General features: G+C 43.9%; 1 protein-coding gene across 1 annotated transcript in view; it reads right to left on the bottom strand.

Moving 5' to 3' along the window:
* LOC116970861 (aminopeptidase Q-like) overlaps nt 1-25,500 on the bottom strand; it is a 186,213-nt gene that overhangs the window by 70,410 nt on the left and 90,303 nt on the right. Inside the window, exons 3-6 of the mRNA XM_033017459.1 lie at nt 21,421-21,557; nt 12,153-12,279; nt 2,822-2,973; nt 798-911 (exon numbers count right to left, since the gene is read on the bottom strand). Of these exons, the coding sequence (XP_032873350.1) occupies nt 798-911; nt 2,822-2,973; nt 12,153-12,279; nt 21,421-21,557 (530 nt within the window). The remainder of the gene's footprint in view (nt 1-797; nt 912-2,821; nt 2,974-12,152; nt 12,280-21,420; nt 21,558-25,500) is intronic.

The raw sequence follows: 25,500 nt of genomic DNA, 5'->3' as shown, positions 1-25,500 counted from the left end.
AGAGGGAGAATGTGCCAACTCCACACAGACAGCACCCAAGGTCAAAATCGAACCTGTGTCTCCAGCGCTGTAAGGCATCAGCTCTATGTGATGCGCCACTGTGCTGCCCAATCGCAAGCTACAATTTTCTGCTCATTAACGTTAATCAATGGAAAGTTCAAATCATGGCTAAGAATGTTTGGCACACTCTGGGACCATGCTCTGCTCCTCTTCATGTTTAATTGCCTTGGGTGGACTCTTGGAGAGCAAACCCTTGGCTGTTTCTCCTTCACATAGACTTTTCCTCCAAAGATGACAAAATCTGAAATCAGGCTGCCATTTTCACTTGCCGCACACTCTAACAATCCAAAATCCATTGGCTTTCTCTCAAGCTGCCTTGCTGATTTCAAGATTTGGATGAAATAAAAGTTCCTTCAGTTTTTCCTCTTGATTTCATCAATGTCCTTCTCTGCCATCTGAAGTGAGTTGCAGCAAGGAATCTGGAAGCTTTTATTCCCTTCCTGCATTCGCTCCACTACTAAAGCCATCTCCCTCCATTCCATCAAATTGAAACCTTTGCAATGCTACTAAAACATTACTAGATTACTAAATTTTTATAAAATACTACAAATTACTTGACAAAGTTGGGCTTCTCCTATCAACTTTTCAAACCTTGCATGTACAACTAACCTTATTATGCATCAAATCTCCACTGGACAGACGCAAAACACTGCAAATGCTGGAAATCTGAAATAAAACCGAAAATACTGCAATAGCCTAACTTTGATTACTTTATTAGAAACAATGGATTTGCTTACGTTTGCTGCTGATGGGAACACAACAGAAGCACCCATGAATTCAAAGTATCTTGCAAGTCCTTCATTGAGCCACAGATCATTCCACCAGTACATAGTAACCAGGTTTCCGAACCACTTGAAAGAAAGGAAAATATTTAAAATAAATACTTTAATGTGTTTTAGCATAACCAGGTCAACAAAAATAGTTTGAAATGGACCCTTCATCCCACCCTGGCTTTGTTCACCATCGATCTCTAATTCACACAAGTTCAGAGTTATCGCACTTTCTAGTCAATACACATTTGGGGCAATATCTCTTTACGACGACCAATTAGACTGCGGCAAATTAGAGCACCCAGAGGAAACTTACGCAGTCAGAGGATGACCTAGTAAACTCCACACATACAGCATCCAATATCAGGATCAAACTCAGGTCCCTGGCACTATGTGGCATTGCACCACTTGCTGAAGCCAAGCCTCTCCAACCCCCTCTAGCAGTTTGTTCCCTCCACCCTCTGAGTGTAAACGTTGCCCCTCAGGTCTCTTTTAAATCTCTCATCATTTACCTTGCATGCACCCTCGAGCTTTAGCAGAGACTGTGTCTTTTCACCTTATCGATGCTCCTCATGATTTTATTCACCATACCCCACCACTGTTTGTCAATACACCCACCTTGGCTCCTTGTTGTTCAGCACTTACAAGGTAAGTAAGGCTTAGTCGAGGAGGACCACAGTCTAGGGTCCTTCTGCAGCTGCATGTTGTGGGGCAGAGTCTGGTGGAGATACCCACAAACGAGGGAAGGTATATCACCCCAGGGGGCCACATGAGTAGCAAGGGTGCCTGGTAGTTCTGTGAAAACTCCCAAATACAATGCTAATGAATGTATGTATGGGCACTGAGAATGTCGGACGTGTTTTATGCACAGTTCTTGTTTTGTATATATTTTTTATTCTGAATAACATTTTTAATTTTGGAAATTAAACAAAAGCTCAGTGACAAACAACAGTAAAACATCAGTAAAAGCATCATTCAGCAGTGGAGGAGCTTAAGAACCAGTTCAGTGTTTGCACAACATAAAGGGCCTGCCCCACTTCGGCGATTTTTGAGCGGACTGCTGGCAACTCTCAAGTTTGCGGCACTCGCCTGAAAAACCAGGAACTGGAACGGCGACTGTCAGAGTGGAACACATACACACACACACACAAACACATCGCAAAGGCAGGGGCCAGGGAAAGTGGGGGGGGGGGGGGGGGGGGGGCGCAGTCTGAAATTCACACGATGCAAAGCCAAGGTGATACTGACACACCGCGAAGAACAGGAAATTTAAGACGGCTAGCACAGTGTACAGTAAGCCCTTTAAAAGAGGGGGGAGGTGGGGAGGGTAGAGGGGGGGGGGGATGGGGGAGAAGGAGTGGAGACACTTTTAAGAAGCCAGACATAATTTAATAAGCCAGAGGTACACAGCTGTGAAGTTTGGCGGACATTTAACATTACCGGTCGGTTATCCTTCGTTATCCTTCATTTCCCCCAATGAGCCAATGAAAATATCCGGTCAGCAAAGGCGATTAACTAAAACTACCTACGACTACCTCGACTACCCATAACTACATGGCAACCCCACTCCAACTGCACCTACGACTACAGGATTATCGATTTTCTCCCTGGCGACCAGTTTTTAATCGCAGACATTTTTTCAACATGGGGGAACTCCTTGCGACCATGAAGGAGACTCACCAGAGACCACCAGCGAACATGTGGCGACCATGTAGCGAGTGCAGTCTCCTACACTCGCCTAAAAAGTTGCCTAAGTGGGACAGGCCCTTAACAATCCCAAACAACTCAATGCAAGAGTTTTGTGAAAGACCATCGTACAAACTTGTGTACATAAGGCAGTTTCTTCAAACCCATGTTTAATCATCGGAATGGTTTCATTCAAATTACAACTTAAAATGATCAAACCACAACATATGAAGCAGCGCATTATCCCAAATTCCTAACAGAAATAAGTGCAGTAGCTAAGTTGTGAAAAGATTATGTAAACATGCCTGGTGTGCCAGCTCATGTGCAATAATATTCGATATTCCATGCAGATCTTCAATCGATCCATTCGGGTGATGAAGCAGCGCATCCTTTCTGAAAGTCAGCAGGCCCCAATTTTCCATTGCACCCGATTCAAACTGAGGTAGTGCTACAACATCTAAAATAAAAAGACTGAATAAGTCAGTTACAGTAAAAAGGTCATGTCATAAAAGGGCGGCATGGTGACACAGAGTTGCTGCATTACAGCGTCAGAAATCTGGGTTTGTTCCTGATTACGGGTACTTGTCTAGGAAGTTGGTACGTTCTCCCCGTGACCTCTGGATTTTCTCCAGGTGCTCAGGTTTTCTCCCACATTCCAAAAGACGTACAGGTTTGTCCGTTAATTGGTTTGATATAATTGTAATTTGTCCCTAGTGTGTGTAGGATTGTGTTAATGTGTGGGGATCGCTGGTCAGCGCAGATTCGGTGGGCCGAAGGGTCTGTTTCCGTGCTGTATCTCTAAACTAAACTAAATGACACCTCACAAAAACAATGCAGTTGATTGGCACATGCCAAATTGAACATCTGGTTTACTAATATCTTGGTAAATGCACAAAAAGACATGGTTGAAAAGCACCATACGTTCATGTGAAGGGTGCCAAAGTCTGCTTGGGTCCCTTTTGTAAATTAGGTTTGCACTGAACATATTTGGATTTGGAATAAAAACATAAAATCCAGAAAACATTTAGCAGGTCAGGCAAGGCCTGTGGTTGCAGAAAAATAATTAACATTTTTGGACAAAAACCCTTTGTCAGAACTGAAAAAGAGAGAAACCGTTCATTTTAATTGCAGAGAGGATAGAGAAGGGTTGAATAAAACAAAGAATATCTATAAAAGGTGAACGTCATGGCTTCCATGCTGATAAGATGTGGATGAAATCTGGTTGATAAGATAAATGAGGACAGGTAAATAGAAAAAACTCCAACTTCCTTATTGCACTGGTCTTAAAATTCTTTGTTTGTATTAACTCTTTCTAACTGTCCTCATTAAAGGGTCTGTCCCACTTGGGCGACGTAATTGGCGAGTATAGATGAGTTTTTTTTTTAATGACACGTTGAAGACTTCCTTCAACAATGTAGAAGACCTCCTTCGACCACGTTTAAGACAAGCTACGACTAGCTAAGACTAGCTACGACTAACTTCAGGAAAATTGGACACCGAATAGAGGAGAGTGAAGATGACCTCCTTCGATCTCTTTTGACCTCCCCTCTATGATGAAGACCATCTACGAATACCATCTACGACTAACTACGAGTAACATGGCGACCAACTATGACCTAGTACGACTAAGCATATGAGTAAGAAAAGTATCGATTTTTTCCATGGCGACATTTTTTTACTTGCGGGCATTTTTTGTCATATTGAAAAAAAGCGGCGACCTAGCTGAGGCCTCGAGTATGCTCAAACCACTCTCGAGCATGAAGGAGAGTTATGAAGACCTCCTACGACTTCGTGACGACCATGCTGCGAGTATGTTGAGGGCAAACTCGCCAGAACTCGCCAGAACTCGCCAATTAGCTCACCCAAGTGGGACAGGCCCTTAAACTTTCAGTCAGATGATTTCATCAATTCAGAGTTCAGAGATACAGCATGGAAACAGGTGTTTCAGCCCACCAAGTCCGCATCAAACAGCAATCATCCTATACACCAACCCACACGCACCAAACAGTAATCACACGATACACCAACCCACACGCACTAGTGACAATTTTTACAACTTACCGAAGCAAATTAACCTACTAACCTGTACATCATTGGAGTGTGGAAGGAAACCGGAGCACCCAGAAAAACCCGCATGGTCACGGGGAGAACGTACAAACTGTACAGATGGCACCCATTGTCAGGATCAAACCCGGGTCTCTGGTGCTAAGACAGCAACTCTACTGTTGTGCTAATGTGATGCCCCAATTTATCCACACAGAATTCCTGGCATCATCTTATAACAAATATTCCCTTTGTCATATCCATACACCTCCCCCCTCCTCCCCTCCAGTCTCATTGCAACTTAAAACTAAAGGGCCTGTCCCACTTACGTGTCCTTGGCACGCAAATTACGCGATGGTCCTGCGAAGGTCGCGCGCGATTTCATGCGTATGCATAGCCGTCTGGAGCGTGTGACGTCATTTGAAGATGGACACAAAGCTGGAGTAACTCAGCGGGACTGGCAGCATCTCTGCAGAGAAGCAATGGATGATGTTTTGTGTCGAGACTGTTCTTCAGTCTGAAAAGAAGGGTCTCGACCCGAAACATCATCCATTGCTTCTTTCCAGACATGCTGCCGGTCCCGCTGACTTGCTCCAGCATTTTGTGTCTACCTTCAATTTTCTTGGCCCTGCTCTGGGAGTAGAAGTGGGGGCGGATCCGGACCGCAACGGCCGTGAACCCCAGACCGAGCTCGGCGATCGTTTGCCTGCTTCTACTGCTGTTGGAGGTGAGACGTTGCGTCGCGCCGCGCCAGGGTCTTGAGCCTGTCCCACTTTGGCCGTTAGTTACGTGACAGGCCATTGGTGCGCGAAGTTTTAGTTCTCTACAAAAATTTCGGAGACACGCGCGATGTCGTGCACAACTACATACCCCTCCGCGCTTCTCAGTGGGACCAGTCCCGCTCCGGCCATACGATGCCCGTGCGCCTCAATGTGAGCACGAGGTCGCGTAATTTGCGTGCCAAAGACACGTAAGTGGGACAGGCCCTTAACTTGTTTTCTCTTGTTCCCAATTCTGACAAAGGATCCTTGACTTCAAACATGAACTCTAGTTCATTTTCAGGCATTACCCTGCAAATTGCAAGATTTAGTGAATGTAATTTTCTAATTCTCTATTGTTAAATTTAAATTCATAAACAGTGATTTGAAGGAAATGGGTAAAAGTGATTATCAGGCAAAACCTACCACCATTCAGGTTAGTGCATGGCTTACCTGCAGCATCTGCAGTTTATTTTAGACATTGGGTTGGTTGTGTTCAGATAATTGTTGTCTAAACATTATATACTGTAACAGACAGCTGGCAAAAGGTTAACTTGATCCAGGAAATTGAATCGGGTACAAAATAGAAAAAGGAGAAGTGATCAATTCAACAATCATGTTCAGCTCACTCCCTCCCTTTCAGTTCCTTGCCTGCTTTCCACCAGAACCTCCATCACCTTTGTTCTGGTTGTTCCAGTAAATAGTCTAAATCAGCAGCAAACTATCTTCCAAACAATTAACTTCAAACAGCCACTAGATTTGTCCCAGAACATGTCCCAGCAACACTAGTCCCACCTGCCTGCATTTGGTGCATATCTCTCGGATACCTGTCCAATCCATGTACCTTTCCAACTGTTTCTTAAATGTTGGGATAGTCCATTCTTCAACTACCTCCCCTGACAGCTTGTTCCATGCACTCACCACCCTTTGTGTGAAAAAATTACCCCTCAGATTCCTACAAAATCTTTTCTCCTTCGCCTTAAACCTACAGTTCCCTCCATAATGTTTGGCACAAAGACCCATCAATTATTTATTTGCCTCTGTACTCCACAATTTATGGTTTGTGATAGAAAAAAAAATCACGTGGTTAAATTGCACATCATCAAATTGTAATAAAAGCCATTTTTATATATTTTAGTTTCACCATTGAGAAATTACAGCAATGTTTATACATAAGCTCCCCAATCCAGGGCACCATAATGTTTGGGACACAGCAATGTCATTTAAATTAAAGTAGTCATGCAATCACTGCTTGAAGTCTGCGATACATGGACATCACCAGTTGCTGTGTGCCTTCTCTGGTGATGCTCTGCCAGACATGTATTGCAGCCATATTTAGCTTATGCTTGTTTATGGGGGCTAGTCATATGAAGAAAGACTGGATAGACTCGGCTTGTACTCGCTAGAATTTAGAAGATTGAGGGGGGATCTTATAGAAACTTACAAAATTCTTAAGGGGTTGGACAGGCTAGATGCAGGAAGATTGTTCCAGATGTTGGGGAAGTCCAGGACAAGGGATCACAGTTTAAGGATAAAGGGGAAATCCTTTGGGACCGAGATGAGAAAAACATTTTTCACACAGAGAGTGGTTAATCTCTGGAACTCTCTGCCACAGAAGGTAGTTGAGGCCAGTTCATTTGTTATATTTAAGAGGGCGTTAGATGTGGCCCTTGTGGCTAAAGGGATCAGGGGGTATGGCGAGAAGGCAGGTACAGGATACTGAGTTGGATGATCAACCATGATCATATTGAATGGCGGTGCAGGCTCGAAGGGCCGAATGGCCTACTCCTGCATCTATTGTCTACGTTTCTATGTTTCTAGTCCCCTTCAGTTTTCTCTTCTGCATAAAAAAGGCATGCTCAAATAGGTTCAGATCGAGCGATTGACTTGGCCACTCAAGAATTGACCACTTTTTAGCTTTGAAAAAATCCTTTGTTTTTAGCAGTATGTTTGGGATTATGGGTAGATAAATATGCTGGTGAAACTCAGCGGGTACAGCAGCATCTAAGGAGTGAAGGAAATAGACAACATTTTAGGTGTTTGGGATTATAATCTTCCTGTATATGAACTGCCGGCCAATGAGTTTTTAAGCATTTGTTTGAACTTGAGCACATAAGATGTGTCTATACACTTCATAATTCATTATTCTACTACCACCAGCAGTTGTACAATCAATGAAGATATGTTAGCTAGTACCTTCAGCAGCCATACATGCCCAGGCCATAACACCCCTACCATCGTGTTTCACAGGGGTAGCTTTAGATCTTGGGCAGGTCCTTCTCTCCTCCATACTTTGCTCTTGCCATCACTCTGATATAAGTTAATCTTCATCTCATCTGTTCACAAGACATTTTTCCAGAACAGTGATTGCTCTTTTAAGTACTTCTTGGCAAACTAGTGGTTTGCATCTTGCAGTGTAGCCTCTGTATTTCTGTTCATGAAGTCTTCTGCAGATAGTGGTCATTGACAAATCCACACCTGATTCCTGAAGAGTGTTTCTGATCTGTCGGACAGGCGTTTGGGGATTTTTCTTTATTATAGGAGAATACTTTTGTCAACAGCTGTGGAGGTCTTCCTTGGATTGCCAGTCCCTTTGCGATTAGAAAACTCACCAGTGCTCTCTTTCTTCTTAATGATGTTCCAAACAGTTTATTTTGGTAAGCCTAAGGTTTGGCTGATGTCTCAAACAGATGTATTCTTGTTTTTCAGTCTGATAATGGCTTCTTTGACATTCATGGCACAACTTTAGTCCGCATGTTGATAAACAGCAATGAAAATTTCCAAAGGTGATGGAAAGACTGGAGGAAAGACTAGGTGCTAAGAGCTCTCTCATACCTGCATGAAAGAGGCAATTAAACACACCTGAGCAATTTCCAACATCTCTGAAGCCATGTGTCCCAAACATTACTGTGCCCTGAAATGGGGGGACTACAATACAATACAATACAATACAATACAATACAATACAATACAATTTATTGTCATTTGAACCTCAAAAGAAGTACAAACAAAATTTGGTTTCTGCAGTCATACAACAAGAAAAGAACCAAGACACACAAACAACACAATTTACACAAACATCCATCACAGTGAATCTCCTCCTCACTGTGATGGAGGCAAAGTCTTGTCTCTCCCCTGTGTTGCATTCTTCTCCCGATGTTAAAGCCCCCCGGTGGGTGATGGCAAGTCCCCCGGCTGTTAAGGCCACGCCTGGCGATGTAAGGCCCCGCTCCGGGTCTTAATGTTGGAGCTCCCGGCGGGCGATAGGAAGTCCCGCGGCCGTTAAAGCCGCGCCGGGCGATGCAAGGCCCAGCTCCGGGTCACCTTCAACCCCGCAACTCGGGCGGGAGAAGTTGCCATTGCGGGAGCTCTGAAAAGGCGGTCTCCCACCAGGGACCCGCGAGCTCCCGATCTCACAGTCCACTGGACCTGCGGCTGGAGCCTCCGAGCTCTGGAGTCGGGCCGCAGCAGCGAGCCACCACCTCTCTCCACGCTCCGAAGCCGGCCAGCCCCATGATGGTAAGTCCGCAGGCTCCGTGACTGGAGCCCCCTGGTCGTTCCGGTTGGAGGCCACTCCACGGTGATAGGCCCCAACGACAACGGAGGCCCGACAGGGAAAAGGTCAGGTCACCCGTACAGGAAAGAGGTTTAAACGTTTCCCCCACCCCCACCCCGCCCCCCACATATACACAGCTAAAAACAATATAAAAACCATAACAAACTATATATTCAACGGGACAAAAAATAAAAAAACAGACGGACTGCAGAGGCCTCTGCAACGTCAATCCGGCCGCCTGGGCAATGACTATGTACAAAGACAGCTGTAATTCCTACATGGTAAAACCAAAATGTATAAAAACACCCTTAAATTAAATCTGACAAGGTGCACTTAAACTACATGTGATTTTTTTCTATTACAAATCTCAAATTATGGAATAATTAAATAAATAAATGATGGGTTTTGTCCCAAACATTATGGAGGGTACTGTATGTCCTCTGGTCCTCGATTCACCTACTCTGGGCAAAAGACTCTGTGCATCTACCCAATCTATTCCTCTCATGATCTTATACACCTTTATAAATCACCCCTCATCCTCCTGCACTCCAGAGTATAGAGACCCAGCCTACTCAACCTCTCCCTATAGATCAGGCCCTGTAGCCCTGGCAACATTCTCATAATTGAGGAGTTTATTAGACAAGGTGGAAGAGAGAAACTGACCCACCAAGAGAACTGGGAGATGTGATAAATGGTTAACTCACTTACAGGCAATTTGCATTGCTGCCCAAATTCAAAATTATCCACAATGGGTTAGAGTAACAATGCGTATATGTGTCCAGCACATTACTGAACTAGATAGCTTTTCACAACCATCCAGCAAGTTAGGTTTGATCATTTACAGGTATATTAATTGGTACCCGGATGTTGCGCCGACAGACAAGAAGCCAAAGCAAAGAAGTCGAAGCCAAAGAACCGAATGGAAACAAGGCCGAAACGCCAATAAACCAAAAGAGTCCGTAGATGAAATGCCTACTAATTGAAATGATGGGACGCCTAAATGCAAACTAACCTAAAGGGTGGGACATGTAAAAGCCAACGAACCGAAAAGCTGCGTCGCCTAAAAGCAAACTTACCGAATGGCCGCTCTGTCGAAACGCCACGTACACGAAAGGCGGCGGCGCCTACAGGCCATAGGACCGACTGCCGCTCAACAGAAACGTCCAATAATGGACATGACGTTGCCGGGGGGCGGGACTTGTCAGCGATTGGTCCAGACCCCCGCGTCCATCACATCACTGTGAAGGCATGAGCATTGTCCCGCCGGCTGGGTAACTGTGTGACAGGAGTCTCACCGGCTGGGTGGCTGTGTGATAGCAGTCTCACCGGCTGGGTCACTGTGTGACAGCAGCCTCACCGTCTGGGTCACTGTGTGACAGCGGTCTCACCGGCTCTGCCAGTGTGGAGGCAGTCTCACCAGTTGGGTCACTGTGTGACAGCAGCCTGACCGGCTGGGTCACTGTGTGACAGCAGTCTCACCGGCTGGGTCACTATGTGAAGTAGTCTCACCGGCTGGGTCACTGTGTGACCGCAGCCTCTCCTGCTGGGTCACTGTGTGACAGCAGCCTCACTGGGCAGCATCTCTCAACAGAAGGAATGGGTGGCGTTTCAGGTCGAGACGCACTCTGAAGAATGGTCTCGGCACGAACATCACCCATTCCTTCTCTCCAGAGATGCTGTCCGTTTTGTGCGTGGGAGCTTGGGTGCGTTCCTCAAACACCAAGACGGTAATAAATAAACGTCTGTCCCCGCGACCGGTGTGGGTGTCGGGGTCCGGGGGTCAGAGGGGGGGAATCACCCTGGTGTGGAGGTTGGGGTCCAATGGCGGTACATCACGGTCAGTGACTGAGGGACGCTCCCCCAGGTGGAGACGGAGGAGAGTGAGAAGGGAAGAGAGAGGAGAGAGGGAGGGGGGGAGGAGAGAAGGGAGAGAGAGAGATGGGGGGGGTGAGAGAAAGGAGGGAGAAAGAGGGGAGGAGAGAACAGTGGAGAGAGAGGAGGAGAAAGAGAAGAGGGGAGAGAGAGGAGGAGATAGAATAGGGGAGAGAGAAGGGAGAAAGAGAAGGGAGATAGAGAGGGGGAGAGAGAGAAGAGGGAAGAGAGAGATGAGGGGAGAGAGAAGGGGGAGACGCGAGCGTGGGGTTCATTTTCCCACACAAGCCATAGGTGACTGAGCAATCTGAACCCAAGCACCAACTTGTAAGCGGCCGAAGGTGCGCATCCCTCGGGACAACCCCCACACTCCCACGGCCACCCTCCGTGGGCTGCGGGTCGGGTGGAGCGGAGGTTTGGGATAATGTTCATGCCTTCACAGTGATGTGATGGACGCGGGGGTCTGGACCAATCGCTGACAAGTCCCGCCTCCCGGCAACATCATGTCCGTTATTGGACGTTTCTGTTGAGCGGCAGTCGGTCCTTTGCCCTGTAGGCGACGCCGCCTTTCGGGTAGGTGGCGTTTCTACAGAGCGGATATTCAGTAAGTTTGCTTTTAGGCGACGCAGCTTTTCGGTTCGTTGTCTTTTAGGCGTCCCGCCGTTTCGGTTAGTTTGCATTTAGGCCTCCCATCCTTTTGGTTAGTAGGTGTTTCGTCTTCGTAATCTTCCGGTTTATTGGCGTTTCGGCCTCGTTTCCATTCAGTTCTTCGACTTCTTTGCTTCGGCCGCTTGTCCGTCGGCGCCACGTCCGCACACGACATTAATTATCCTGCAAATTGCAAGATTTATTGAACGTAATGTCCTCACATCCTATTGTTGAATTTAAATTCACAAGCAGTGATTTGAAACAAGCAGGTGAAAGTGAGTACGTATAGGAAGGAACTGCAGATGCTCATTTACGCCGAAGATAGACACAAATTGCTGGAGTAACCTATTCTTTTTCTCCACAGGAACTGTCTGACCCGCTGAGGTACTCCGGCATTTTGTGCCTATGTTGGGTGAAAGTAATTATCTGGTGATATTCAATAGCTTCCTTTATTCAGGTTCGTGCATTGCCTATATTCAATAAAAAAGAAGCAGCCTGCTGCAATAAATTGGTCCCTTCCACAGATTTAACAGAGATTTGCACAAATTAGACACTATTCCAAGGCAGTCTGTGAAAAATACCCCCTGTAGCTACCCAACAAATCCCTTTTATGACCTAATGTTATCCCTGCCCGTTTGAAGTGAAGGTGATGTTTAATATAAATGAGACTGGAAAGTTAAATGACGCAAATATTATGCTGACCTTGCACTAAGTCTTGGAATACAGCCTTGGATTAATGTATGCAAAAATTTGACTTACCTAGTTTGGATAATGGATAACTCACGTTAAAATATTCCTCAAAGAATGAGAGAATTGGGCCCAATGCATTTATTGCATATTGAGCTTCACCTTTTGATATGGCTTGATTATCTGCCCAAACGCGAATCTGCAAACATTAAAGACACAATTTAATAACAAACTTTGACTTAAACTTTAGGGTGCATGTTCGAATTCAGCAGTACCTTCTCTGTTCTATTTGATGTAATTCTGTGCCCTTGCATTACAGTTCTTTACATACAGTGTTTTAAAGTAACTCTTCAAACTTATACTTCTGAAATTTCCTACATTATTACAAGGTACCTAATGCACTTAGCTAGAAAATATTTAGGAAATCCCTGGGTTTCTGAAAAGCAAAGTTATTAAAATACGGGAAAAATGTCAGGTAGCGTGTGTGAAGAAAAAGTTTCTTGTATCCAGCTAATCTGTTGGGAAGTTCATGCAAGATTGTTACTATTCCATCTGGTTGATCACAATTTTGAACATTTTTTAAAATCCTTTTGAAAGCTATTTACCACAATCACTTTCCATGGGAGTGTGCTTTAGCAATTCACTAGGCAAGATAAGCTTTCCCTCATCAGTTGGAATTTTAAAAGCCACATCTTAAGGTTCTTTGTTGTCATTTCTCCCACAAGAGAAAATTCATTCACCGTACAAACCCCATCCAGTTCATAATTTTAATAACATCTATCTGATCATCTCCATTTTTTAATTGTTTCCCAATAAAAACTACTCTGAGACAACTGTAATTTCTCTGTATTGACATCGGCCCTCAAGAACATTTTGGTCTTTTTCTTCAATCAACAACATTCTCACAGCACAAAGAGCTACATGGGCTAACTGAGACAAAGGTAGAAAGCACGTACGGGGATCCCAATGAGTGGTAAAGCTGCTGTTTCAACTTTGTTTAGAGATAGAGCGCGGAAACAGGCCCTTCAGCCCACCGGGTCCGCGCTGACCAGCGATCCCTGCACATTAACACTATCCTTCACCCACTAGGGCCAATTTTTACATTTTTACAAGCCAATTAACCTACAAACCTGTACGTCTTTGGAGTGTGGGAGGAGACCGAGGATCTCGGAGAAAACCCACACAGATCACGGGGAGAATGTACCAAATCCGTACAGACAGCACCTGTAGTCAGGATCGAACCCGGGTCTCCGGCACAGAATTACTGTAAGGCCGCAACTCTACCGCTGTGCCACTGTGATCACCCTAACTTTGCACAGGTCACCTACAAAATTCTTGGTCACTGTTTTTATATTGATTTTAAATGCCAGTCTACTTTAATCAAGTGGTTCATTGGTTGTATATCTCATCACGGCACTCATATTTCATGAGTAGACACCATTACATCAAGCAGTAATTTGAGCCACCATACACCTCTTAATGGAGAAGCCTGTTGTGAATGCAGCAAGTGATTCCAGGTATTCCAGGGGCTACTGCAACTTGCTAGAAGAGGCAGCGATCACCAGGTACACACTAACACTATCCTACACACTAGGCACAACTTACAATTTTACTGAAGCCAATTAATCTACAAACCTATACGTCTTTAAAGCGTGGGAGGAAACCGGAGCACCTGGAGAAAATCCACAGATTCACGAGAAGAACATATAAACTCTGTACAGACAGCACCTGTAGTCAGGATCAAATCCAGGTCTCTGCCACTGTATGGCAGCAACTCTACTGCTGTACTACTGTGCCATCCAAACATTTAAAGGTAAGCAAATATTAGCAATTTTGGGATGTCCTGAAACACAACTGCTGCCTAAATATTTGTGCCACCACTACAGAAAGACCAGTGTGATGAAAGAGTTGTAGGGACTATGCCAGGAATCCACCCTAGAATGCAGTTCTGACAAAATTCCATGGGGCTCGCATGCAGTGAAGGTCTGTTATCGCATTTTCTCCCATCATACCATTACCCTCTCACTGTGCAATGCAGCACCCTTTGACTCATTAACCAGCAAGTCCCATAGGCCAAATTAAGACCCAACGTTCACATTCATCGCAGCACCTTTTCACAATTATACATATTCCAAGCCTCAAGTCTCATAATTTGCACACAAAATGCACATGGACTTTTCAACCATGACAGTCACATTATCCAAACGCATATTAGGTGGTCAATATCCTCTTAATGACTCTCTTGCAGAAAAGAGTAGCACCAAATGGAGCGAGAAACATTTTGTACACATTGCAGTGTTCCCTTCCACACACTCCCACAGCACAATGTGCCGGCCATAACTGGAACAGCTGTCACAAAATCCAAAGGTTCACTGAAGATTCTTCTTCCACATCCTACTTCCTCTCATCAGTGTAGCCTCTCCTGGCAAGTTGTGGTGGCCTCTGGAATACCTCAAATGATGCTGCATCCTTCATACATTTATGATTTATACTTTTTTGATTTTTAAGCTGCAGATGATCATAAGTTCTAGGAACAGAATTAGGCCATTCAGCTGATATATCTTTCCCTCTCAACCCCATTCTCCTGCCTTCTCCCCGTAACCCAACATCCTTATTAATCAAGGATATGGAAATCTCTGCCTTAAAAATGATCAATTTCTGAATGCAAGGGACCTACATTAGAAACAGGTGAATTGATGATGGGGAACAAGGACATGGCAGACCAATTGAATAACTACTTTGGTTCTGTCTTCACAAAGGAAGACATAAATAATCTGCCGGAAATAGCAGGGGACCGGGGGTCAAATGAGATGGAGGAACTGGTGTTAGGTAAATTGAATGGATTAAAGACTTAAGTGTGCAATGCCTGGGAAACAGATGCAGAATTAACATATTGAAAATATTTCCTAAACAGAGGACAGGAATCTCCATGAAGAGTTGGATATAACTACAGGTTAACTGTGTGTTACGTAGTACCTTCAGGTAGGTGCAGGAGAAGGCCATTCTGCCCTTCAAGCCAGCATCGCTAATCAATATGATCATGGCTGATCATCCAAAATCAGTACCCCATTCCTGCATTTTCCACAAATCCCTTGATTCCTTTAACCCTTAGAGCTAAATCTAACTCTCTCTTGAATACATCCAGTGAATTGGTCTCCTGTGGCAGAGAATTCCAAAGATTCGTAACTCTCTGGTGAAAAAGTTTGTCCTCATCTCAGTCCTAAATGACCTCCTCCTTATATTGAAACTGTGATCCCTGGTTCTGGACTCCCCCCACATGGGGAACATTTTCCTGCACCAATACACCTTGCTGTTCTTAGGGTCCACATGTGGGGCCTTAGTGTTTTGTGAGCACAGTCAACTGCACTTTGCATTAGAGGGAAATCCGCAGACCTTCACTTTCTTTCACTGTTTTGATATCAAGGCGGGTTTTTATTTCCCCATTCCCAAAATGTTCAGTGTTGAAGTACAGGTACAATAAAAAACCCTTGCTTGCAGCAGCATCACAGGCACTTAGACTCAGACAAACATACAAAATGCGAATTGTGCATTCATTACACATAAATGACACATAAAACTCTCATAGAAGGCAAAAAAGAGTCATCAGTGCAAAAACATAATTAGAAAAAAGTTCAAGTCCACAGAGTGTATGAGGTGGGCCATTGGGCTCCATTCTCAAGGATTAGAATTGTGTAGTTGTTTCATAATCTGAAAGATATAGGAAAGTAGCTATTCCCGAAGCTTGTGTTGTGGAACGTTAGGCTTCTGTACTTCTTGCTCTATAGCAGCATTGGAAGGAGGATATGGCACAAATAGTTGGAATGATAGATGCCACCTTCTTGAAGCAACAGTTCATGGAGATGGAGGGGACTGGGCCGAGTGCATCAATGAACTATGAAATTAGCTGTGTTGGAAAGAAATGCAGATGCTGGTTTTAATCGAAGGTAGACATAAAATGCTGGAGTAACTCAGCAGGACAGGCAGCATCTCTGGATAGAAGGAATAGGTGACATTTCGGGTCGAGACCCTTCGTCAGGCTATGAAATTAGCTGCATGGTTAAGGTGGCAATACTGGTATAAGCACTGCATATTGCTCCATATAAGTAAGTAAGTAAGTTTATTGGCCAAGTATTCACATACAAGGAATTTGTCTTGGTGCTCCGCCCACAAGTAACAACATGACATACAGTGACAGTTACAAATGACTCAGAAAACACTAAACATTAATAATAATAAAACATTAATGATAAAACACCATTGATCAAGCATGCGAACCAACAAAATACCAGATCAAAGGGAGGCTACAGATTTTTGGCTGTTGAGTAGAGCAAAACTGTTTTTATGTCTGGATGTGGCCTTTGACAGTCCGGAGTCGCCTTCCAGAGGGAAGTGATTCAAAGAGTTTGTGGCCATGGTGAGAGGGGTCTGAGATGATCTTGCCCGCTCGCTTCCTGGCCCTTGCAGTGTACAGTTCATCAATGGAGGGAAGGTTGCAGCCAATCAAACTCAAACTAATCAAACTAATCTGTAGTGTTTATTGTATGAGAGCATTCCACACTGTGGCACCTTTCCCAAAAATGACAGGCAGCACAACTAATTCTACAAATGTATACACATGTATCTTACATAAACGGGAGGCAAATCAGTACTATTAGCAGCCAAACATTATGAAACATACAAACTATCACAGCACGGAACATAGATACATCGAAAATTTGGCCCTTGAAGCCTGCACTGCCATTCAATGTGATCATGGATGATCATCCCCAATCAGTACCCCGTTCCTGCCCTTCTCCCCATACCCCTTGATACCGCTAGCCCTAAGAGCTCTATCTAAATCTCTTTTGAATGCATCCAGTGAATCGGCCTCCACCGCCTTCTGAGGCAGAAAATTCCACAAATTCACAACTCTCTGTGTGAAAACGTTTTTCCTCATCTCAGTTCTAAATGGTTTATCCCTTATTCTTAAGCTGTGGCCCCTGGTTCTGGACTCCCTCAACATCGGGAACATGTTTCCTGCATCTAGCGCATCTAGCGTGTCCAATCCCTTAATCATTTTATATGTTTCTATAAGATCCCCTAAAGTATAGTGAATACATGCCCAGTTGCTCCATTCTTTCATCATATGACAGTCGCACCATCCCGGGAATTAACCTTGTGAACATACGCCGCACTACCTCAATAGCAAGAATGTCCTTCCTCAAATTAGGAGACCTCAAACTGCACACAATACTCAAGGTGTGGTCTCACCAGGGCCCTGTACAACTGCAGAAGGACCTCTATGTTCCTATACCCAACTCCTCTCGTTATGAAGGCCAACATGCTATTAGCTTTCTTCACTGCCTGTTGTACCTGTATGCTTACTTTCAGTGACTAATGGAATGGGACACCCAGGTCTTGTTGTACTTCCCTTTCTCCTAAACAGACACCATTCAGATAATAATCTGCCTTCCTGTTCTTGCCTCAAAAGTGGATAACCTCACATGTATCCACATTATTCTACTGCATCTGCCATGCTTCTGCCCACTCACCCAACCTGTCCAAGTCACTCTGCCTCCTCATAGTTCACACTGCCACCCACCTTTGTGTCATCTGCAAATTTTCTAATGTTACTTTCAATTCTTTCATCTAAATCATTAATGTATATTGTAAATAGCTGCGGTCCCAGCACCGAGCCTTGCGGCACCCCACCAGTCACTGCTGCCATTTTGAAAGGGACCGGTTAATCCCAACTCTTTGTTTCCTGTCTGCCAACCAATTTTCTATTCATGTCAATGCCCTATCCCCAATGCCATATGCTCTAATTTTACCCACTAATCTGTGTGACCTTACTGCGTGGTTTTCTGAAAGTCCAGGTACACTTAATCCACTGGCTCTCCCTTGTCCATTTTACTTGCCACATCCTTAAAAAATTCCAGAAGGTTAGTCAAGCTTGATTTCCCCTTCGTAAATCCATGCTGACTCGGACCGATCCTGTTACTGCTATCCAAATGTACGGCTATTTCATCTTTTATAATAGACTCCAGCATCTTCCCCACCACCGATGTCAGGCTAACTGGTCTATAATTCTTTCCTTTCTTTCTCCCTCCTGGGACAGCATTAGCGACCCTCCAATCCACAGGAACGGATCCGGAATCTATAGAACATTGGAAAATTATCACCAATGCGTCCACGATTTCCAGAGCCACCTCCTTGAGTAGGCTAGGATGCAGACCATCAGGTCCTGGGGATTTATTAGCCTTCAGTCCCATCAGTCTACAAAACACCATTTCCTAACTAATGTGAATTTCCTTCAGTTCCTCCGTCATCCTAGGTCCCCTGTCCCCTAGTACATCTGGGAGATTGGTTCTGTCGTCACTAAGGAAGACACAAACAAAGTATCTGTTCAACTAGTCTGCCATTTCCTTGCTCCCCATAATAAATTCACCTGCTTCAGTCTTCAATGGACCCACATTTGTCTTAACTATTTTTTTCCTCTTACATACCTAAAGAAGCTTTCACTATCCTCTTTCATATTCTTGGCTAGCTTACGTTCATACTTCATCTTTTCTCCCCGTTTTGCCTTTTTAGTTACCTTCTAGTGATCTTTAAAAGTTTCCCATTCCTCTGGCTTCCCACTCATCTTTGCTATGTTATACGTCTTCTCTTTTATTTTTCTACCGTCCTTGACTTTCTTTGTCAGCCACGGTCGCCTCTTACTCCCATTAGAATCTTTCTTCCTCTTTGGAATGAAATGATCCTGCATCTTCTGGATTATTCCCAGAAATTCCTGCCATTGTTCCACCGTCATCCCTGCTGGGGTCCCTTTCCAGCATCTCCATCCGCGGCGCCGGAGTCTCGCTAACGGCCAGCCTGGCAACCAGGAGACCGTCTTCCCGTCGCTGGGCGGGAGTGGCTGAATCTGAACCCAGCGGCTGTAACCCCAACACCAGTCGCCGCTGTGGTGGGGCCCACTCCCCTCGCCTCCCCCTGCCACTGGGGCCAAGTGATCTTCCACCCACGCCACCCCCGCTGGACCCTGCTGGGCCCATGCCACGTCTGCTGACCCTCGCTGACCCCCGCTGGGCCCAAGCCACCCCCGCTGGGCCCATGCCACCCCCGCTGACCCCCGCTGGGCCCATGCCACCCCCGCTGACCCCCACTGAGCCCACACCAGCCCCGCTGGGCCCACGCCACCGCCGTCACCCCCGCTGACCCCTGCTGGGCCCATGCCACCCCCGCTGGGCCCACGCCACCCCCGCTGGGCCCACGCCACCCCCGCTGCCCCCCACTGAGCCCACACCAGCCCCACTGGGCCCACGCCACCGCCGTCACCCCCGCTGACCCGTGCTGGGCCCATGCTACCTTCATCTTCGCCCCGCCCCGACAGAAAGAGGGGGGATGTGAGAGGGTGGAGGGGGGAAGAGAGAGGGGAAGAGAGGGAAATGGGGGAGGGAAGAGAGGGAAATGGGGAGGGGAGAAGGAAAGGGGGATTATCTTTAGTGAGATTGCAAAATTAGGAGGTTTTTGAGCTGTAATATTTTCTCCTCCATATGAATAATTCCAAACAATATCAAATAATATCAAACAATTGGAAATGCTTTCTTTTCCTTGATAACAATACTGAAAAATATGAATTCCATAGTTTGTGACATAAATATACATTTTTTTGGGATCATTATATACAGATGTAACATTTCCATTTCGAGATCGAGGTGGTGGGTGGGGGCAAATATGCGTCAAGCCGCTAGCCTAATCGTTAAAGTTAAAAGATAGCCTAATCGATAAAGAGCTGAGAAGATGAATCAGAGCTGCCAAGGAAAGGTACTCTGAGAAGTTGAGGAGCAAGTTCTCAGCTAGTGACTCTTCTTCAGTTTGGAAGGGCATGCAAGAAATCACCAGCTATAAAAGGAAAGCTCCCGCTCTTTGGACAATCATCAGCTGACGAACGACCTGAATGAGTTTTATTGCAGGTTTGAAAATCAGAAACGTAACCCTGGTACCCCCCCCCCCCCCCACCCCCCCAACAAATACAGCTAGACCCCAGTCTGCAAAGAATGGACCCTGCACCCTCTTCTTCCCATTCACCACTTCACACCTACTTAAGGCAAGACTCCAGTATGAAAAGAGTGGACCCTTTTCCACCCCAACCAACACTTCACACCCACTCACATCCTGACCCCAGTCTGTAAAGACTGGGCCCTTCTACACCCACCCCACTCCAATCACCATTTCACACCCAATTACTCATTTGTAACCAGTCCCAACAAAGATGTACAGTCCCTGCCTGCTTCAAAGTGTCCACTATTGTCCCTGTACCCCAAAAGGCAAGGATTGCTGGTCTTAATGACTACGGGCTTGTCGCACTGACCTCTGCAGTCATGAAGACCCTTGAAAGGCTTGTGCTGGCCAAGCTGAAAAATATCACAATATTGGACCCTCTGCATTTTGCATATTGGAACAATAGATCCGTGGATCGGAATGGTACCATTCGGCGCCGCCAATGCAGCGCCACCATTTAGGCATCGCCGTATCGTCTTTTCAAGGTGTTAGTGTTAGGATTTAGGGGTGTTAGGGTTAGGGATCAGGGTCAGGGTTAGGGTTAGTGTTAGGGTTAGGGTTCTGATGAGTACAGATATTATAAACGGAGGCGCCGAAACAGCGGCGCCGAAAAGCACCCGACCCCTGTGGATGATGCAGTCAATCTGGGCCTGCACTTCATCCTCCAGCACCTAGACTGCCAGGGGACCTATGCGAGGATTTTGTTTGTTGATTTTAGCTCTGCATTCAACACCATTGTGCCAGAGCTACTACCCTCCAAACTTTCTGAGTTGACTGGGCCTGAATGTAAAATAGTAATCCATATACAAGTCTTTGTGTAATACTGCTTTCCACCTTTCACCAATTGGAATCACTATTCTTTATTCCTATATGTATATGGATAGGTATATGGACGGGAAAGGAATGAAGGGTTATGGTCTGAGTGCAGGTAGATGGGACTAGGGGAGAAAAGGTGTTCGGCACGGACTAGAAGGGCTGAGTTGGCCTGTTTCCGTGCTGTAATTGTTATATGGTTATATGGTTATATCCCCCAAAAGGACATTTTCCTGTTTCTATTATTGTAACAATTGTTATTCATTTCCCTATTTACTCCTCAATTTCTCTTGCTCCAAACTTGATGAATCCTATCTTTTTTTAAATTTATCTTTTTCCTCAAGACAGCTTCAATTTCTTTCAGTTCAGAAAAAAGTCACCCAATGGGTAAGACTATGTACTTCAGCAAAGTTAAAATATTCATTTATGTAGCCATGCACAAATATCAAAAAATGAAATAATGAGTATAAAGAACATTCATAGTTACCTCTACGCCATTAGAAGTTGTGTTAACGCAACCATAGTCACTAATAACGAAAGCAACTAAATAGGTGGACATCTTCACGGATGTGTTAAATGTTGTAACTTTCCATATACCATTCTTTTCCAGTCTTTCAGAAAAATCTAAAAAATTAAAACATTCAGCTTAAATAGTTGCCTATTGCTTTTGTAACAGTACAAATGTTGGCATTATACTGACTCATCTGTTACTACTCAGGGATTTATTTCGCTGCTGAGATTTTAGCACGGTTGTGACAAATTTACTCTTGGTGCTTCTGATCCTCTGAAATATTGTTCTATTGTTTAATCCAAAGCAGAACTAAATGGTGGTAAGTGGGCCTCCACCATATTACCACACATGAGCTGGCACGCAATGAATATTTCTGCAAGGTTCTGGGCAGACTGCTATATTCAATTTAGCAACAGTAACTGGTCTCCAATATGAGTCATGACATTATTACTTTTGAAAATCAATGGGGAAAACAGCTCATACAGTTACAGGGCCTTGCATAATTTAATTGTGACTCTAAAACACATTTTCAAACTCATTCTAGATTACAATGTTATTATTATGCGGTTATTGATTTTTTCATCTTATTACATATTATCTATGTGTATTGTGTTTTCACAGGCCTATTTTGCTGCTGAATGTAAGAATTTCATTGTTCCGTTTTCAGTGCATATGACAATTAAGCACTTGAGACATTGTTGACCAATTGTTCTGCTTTCTGTTCTGCTTTACTGCACCAACATTAGTTCATTTCCCTTTCCTTGATGCTCTACGTGGAACATTCAGCAATTCCCTCCCCATTTGTCGAGTAACTACTTTGGTCAGAAGGGATAAAACTCCCAACACTGTAGGCAGCCTGTTGGAACATCGTTATATCTATCATGGAGAACCCATATCCCACCATTTGCCATGCAGTTACAAGTCCCCCAGCTGGCCAAGCCAGTGGGAAGCTTCTTTCGGCTATGATTTCAATGAAAAAATGTGGAGGGAGTTGAAATTATTATTTAGACTCAAGGTCCAGACAAGAGACGACATTACATCAAATACATTGCATATAAAAACACCATAAAATACATATAAAAGCTTAATAAATTACTTATAAGAGCATCATAAATTATATACAGAAATACAATACATGATTTAAAATCAAGAATAAAAAGAAAGATCAGTGTCCTACAAAGAGACAACTATACAAATGTCTCCACAACTGGGATTGGCAGTGTGTGGTGCTAAACCTTATGTTTGATAAGACCACAATAATTACATTTTCAGAGTCATTAATCCTGCAAATAAATTTATACATATGATTTCTTAGGATAGCTTCTAAAGTACTGACTCCTGCAGCCACAAACATTTCACAAGCACTACATCATCTAGGTTTCCTTAGCAGTGTTCTGATGGCATCATTATAGGCCACCTTTAGTCTCTGTAAACTTGTCTTTCCGTAGTTTGACCACAGGTGTGTAGTATAGAGTGGTGTGCAATATACTCTAAGCAGAGACATCTTCACCACAATTGTACACGCATCAAACCTAAGTAAGAGAATATTCGCCTGAACATACAGCTTATGTCATTGCCTATAAATATCCACATCATCTCTCATTTGTTCTGTAATAAAATGTCCACGATATTTTACTTTATTATCGACACTAAGATTATTGTCAGACAATTTAGAATCAGGGAATTTTAGACATTTATCCTCTTTGGTTCTACAGATCATAACAGATCATAATCTTACCATATTTGATATCATGTTCCACACCACACACAGAACATATAGTAAGGAGCTGCTGGAGACCAGCGCTAGATCGACTAAAGACCACAAGATCATCTGCATACATAATATGCTTCATTAAAGTATTAACAATCATGCACCCGGCTTTACAGGCTTTCAATTGCTTGGACAGATCATCAATATAAAGATTAAAAAGGAATGGGGACAAAATTCCCCCTTGTCTAACACCATTGCTAACTCCAAATGGGGCTGAGACCCTATTGCCCCATTTTACTTGCACAGCCGGGTGGGCATACAAGTAAGCCAGAATTCTCACAATGTATTTAGGCATTGTGAGAATCAATTCAAAGCCTTTGGAAGCATCAATAAAGCACATAAGAATTTATGAGTTTTTACCTCTATATTTGTTTACAATCTCCTTTAGGGCATACATACACAAGTTAGTGCCATGTTTAATTATAAAACCAAACTGGTTACCTGTGGTGTTAACAAACTAATTTACTCTATCCAGCAGAATTCTTTCTCAGACATTTGACAATATGCTGGCTAAAGCTATGGGCCTGTAATTATTTAGGCTGCCTACTTTACCAGCTTTGTCCTTAATGACTGGCACCAATAGAACAGACAGCATTGAGTCTGGTAACAAGCCATGAATCATAAAGCCAGTTAAACAAATAGCAAGGAGAGGAACTATCCTCATACTCGCATACTTAAGATGTTCAGCAAAAATATGATCCAAGCCACTTGCTTTGTTGTTGGACAGCTTGCTCATGGCATGATACACCTCATGTGACATAATCGCCATTGAGTCATTACTCTCAATATTGTCCACCCAATACAAATCACCTAGGACACAGTTGAATAAAGTACTATTATGTTGTCGCCATTACTCCGCGATATTAGCTTTTCCGGAGATTCCATCTACAGTGCATGGCAGAGATGTTTTGCAACTGTTAAGAGCTCTCACTTCTTTCCAAAAATCTGTATCATAGTTACGTAGCAGCTTATTAGCCATGGAATCAGCCCTCATAGCGTGCTCATTTTTACAGATGAAGGGAACAGCATACTTATATATTGCATTCGTGAGCTTCTTGTACTCAAACACAGGCCCCTGTCTGGTTCTCCCTGCCACAGCCCATGATTTAGTGGCTTCACGGACTTCAGCATGATACTCAGCTACATACTTATTCCAGTCAGACCTGATGTTATGTGTCTTATTTTTATGCTTGCAGTAGGGCTTACTGCCTACATATAAAGTGCTTACTACATCATTATACAAGGAGCAGATATCTCTCCTATGCTTCATATCCTTACAATTAACATTACTACACATTATTGCATCTTTAGGTAGATGAATATGGCTTTAGGGTTGAGATTTTTGATTGGAGAAAGGCTAACTTTGAGGAGATGCGAAAGGATTTAAAAGGAGTAAATTGGGACATTTTGTTTTATGGGAAAGATGTGGAAGAGAAATGGAGGACATTTAAAAGTGAAATTTTAAGAGTACAGAATCTTTATGTCCCTGTTCGGTTGAAAGGAAATAGTAAAAATGAGAAAAAACCATGGTTTTCAAGGGAAATTGGACACGGTTCAGAAAAAGAGGGAGATCTACAATAATTATAGGCAGCATGGAGTAGATGAGGTGCTTGAGGAGTATAAAGAATGTAAAAAGAATCTTAAGAAAGAAATTAGAAAAGCTAAAAGAAGATATGAGGCTGCTTTGGCAAGTAAGGTGAAAGTAAATCCAAAGGGTTTCTACAGCTATATTAATAGCAAAAGGATAACGAGGGATAAAATTGGTCCATTAGAGAGTCAGAGTGGACAGTTATCTGCAGAGCCAAAAGAGATGGGGGAGATATTGAACAATTTCTTTTCTTCGGTATTCACCAAGGAGAAGGATATTGAATTATGTGAGGTAAGGGAAACAAGTAGAGCAGCTATGGAAACTATGAGATTCAAAGAAGAGGAAGTACTGACACTTTTGAGAAATATAAAAGTGGATAAGTCTCCAGGTCCGGACAGGATATTCCCTAGGACATTGAGGGAAGTTAGTGTAGAAATAGCAGGGGCTATGACAGAAATATTTCAAATGTCATTAGAAACGGGAATAGTGCCGGAGGATTGGCGTACTGCGCATGTTGTTCCATTGTTTAAAAAGGGGTCTAAGAGTAAACCTAGCAATTATAGACCTGTTAGTTTGATGTCAGTGGTGGGCAAATTAATGGAAAGGATACTTAGAGATAATATATATAAGCATCTGGATAAACAGGGTCTGATTAGGAACAGTCAACATGGATTTGTGCCTGGAAGGTCATGTTTGA

Source organism: Amblyraja radiata, chromosome 3 (genome assembly GCF_010909765.2).
Source record: "Amblyraja radiata isolate CabotCenter1 chromosome 3, sAmbRad1.1.pri, whole genome shotgun sequence".
Lineage (NCBI taxonomy): Eukaryota > Metazoa > Chordata > Chondrichthyes > Rajiformes > Rajidae > Amblyraja > Amblyraja radiata.
Note: the sequence above shows the minus strand (reverse complement) of the source record. Positions and strands in the feature narration are given on the sequence as shown.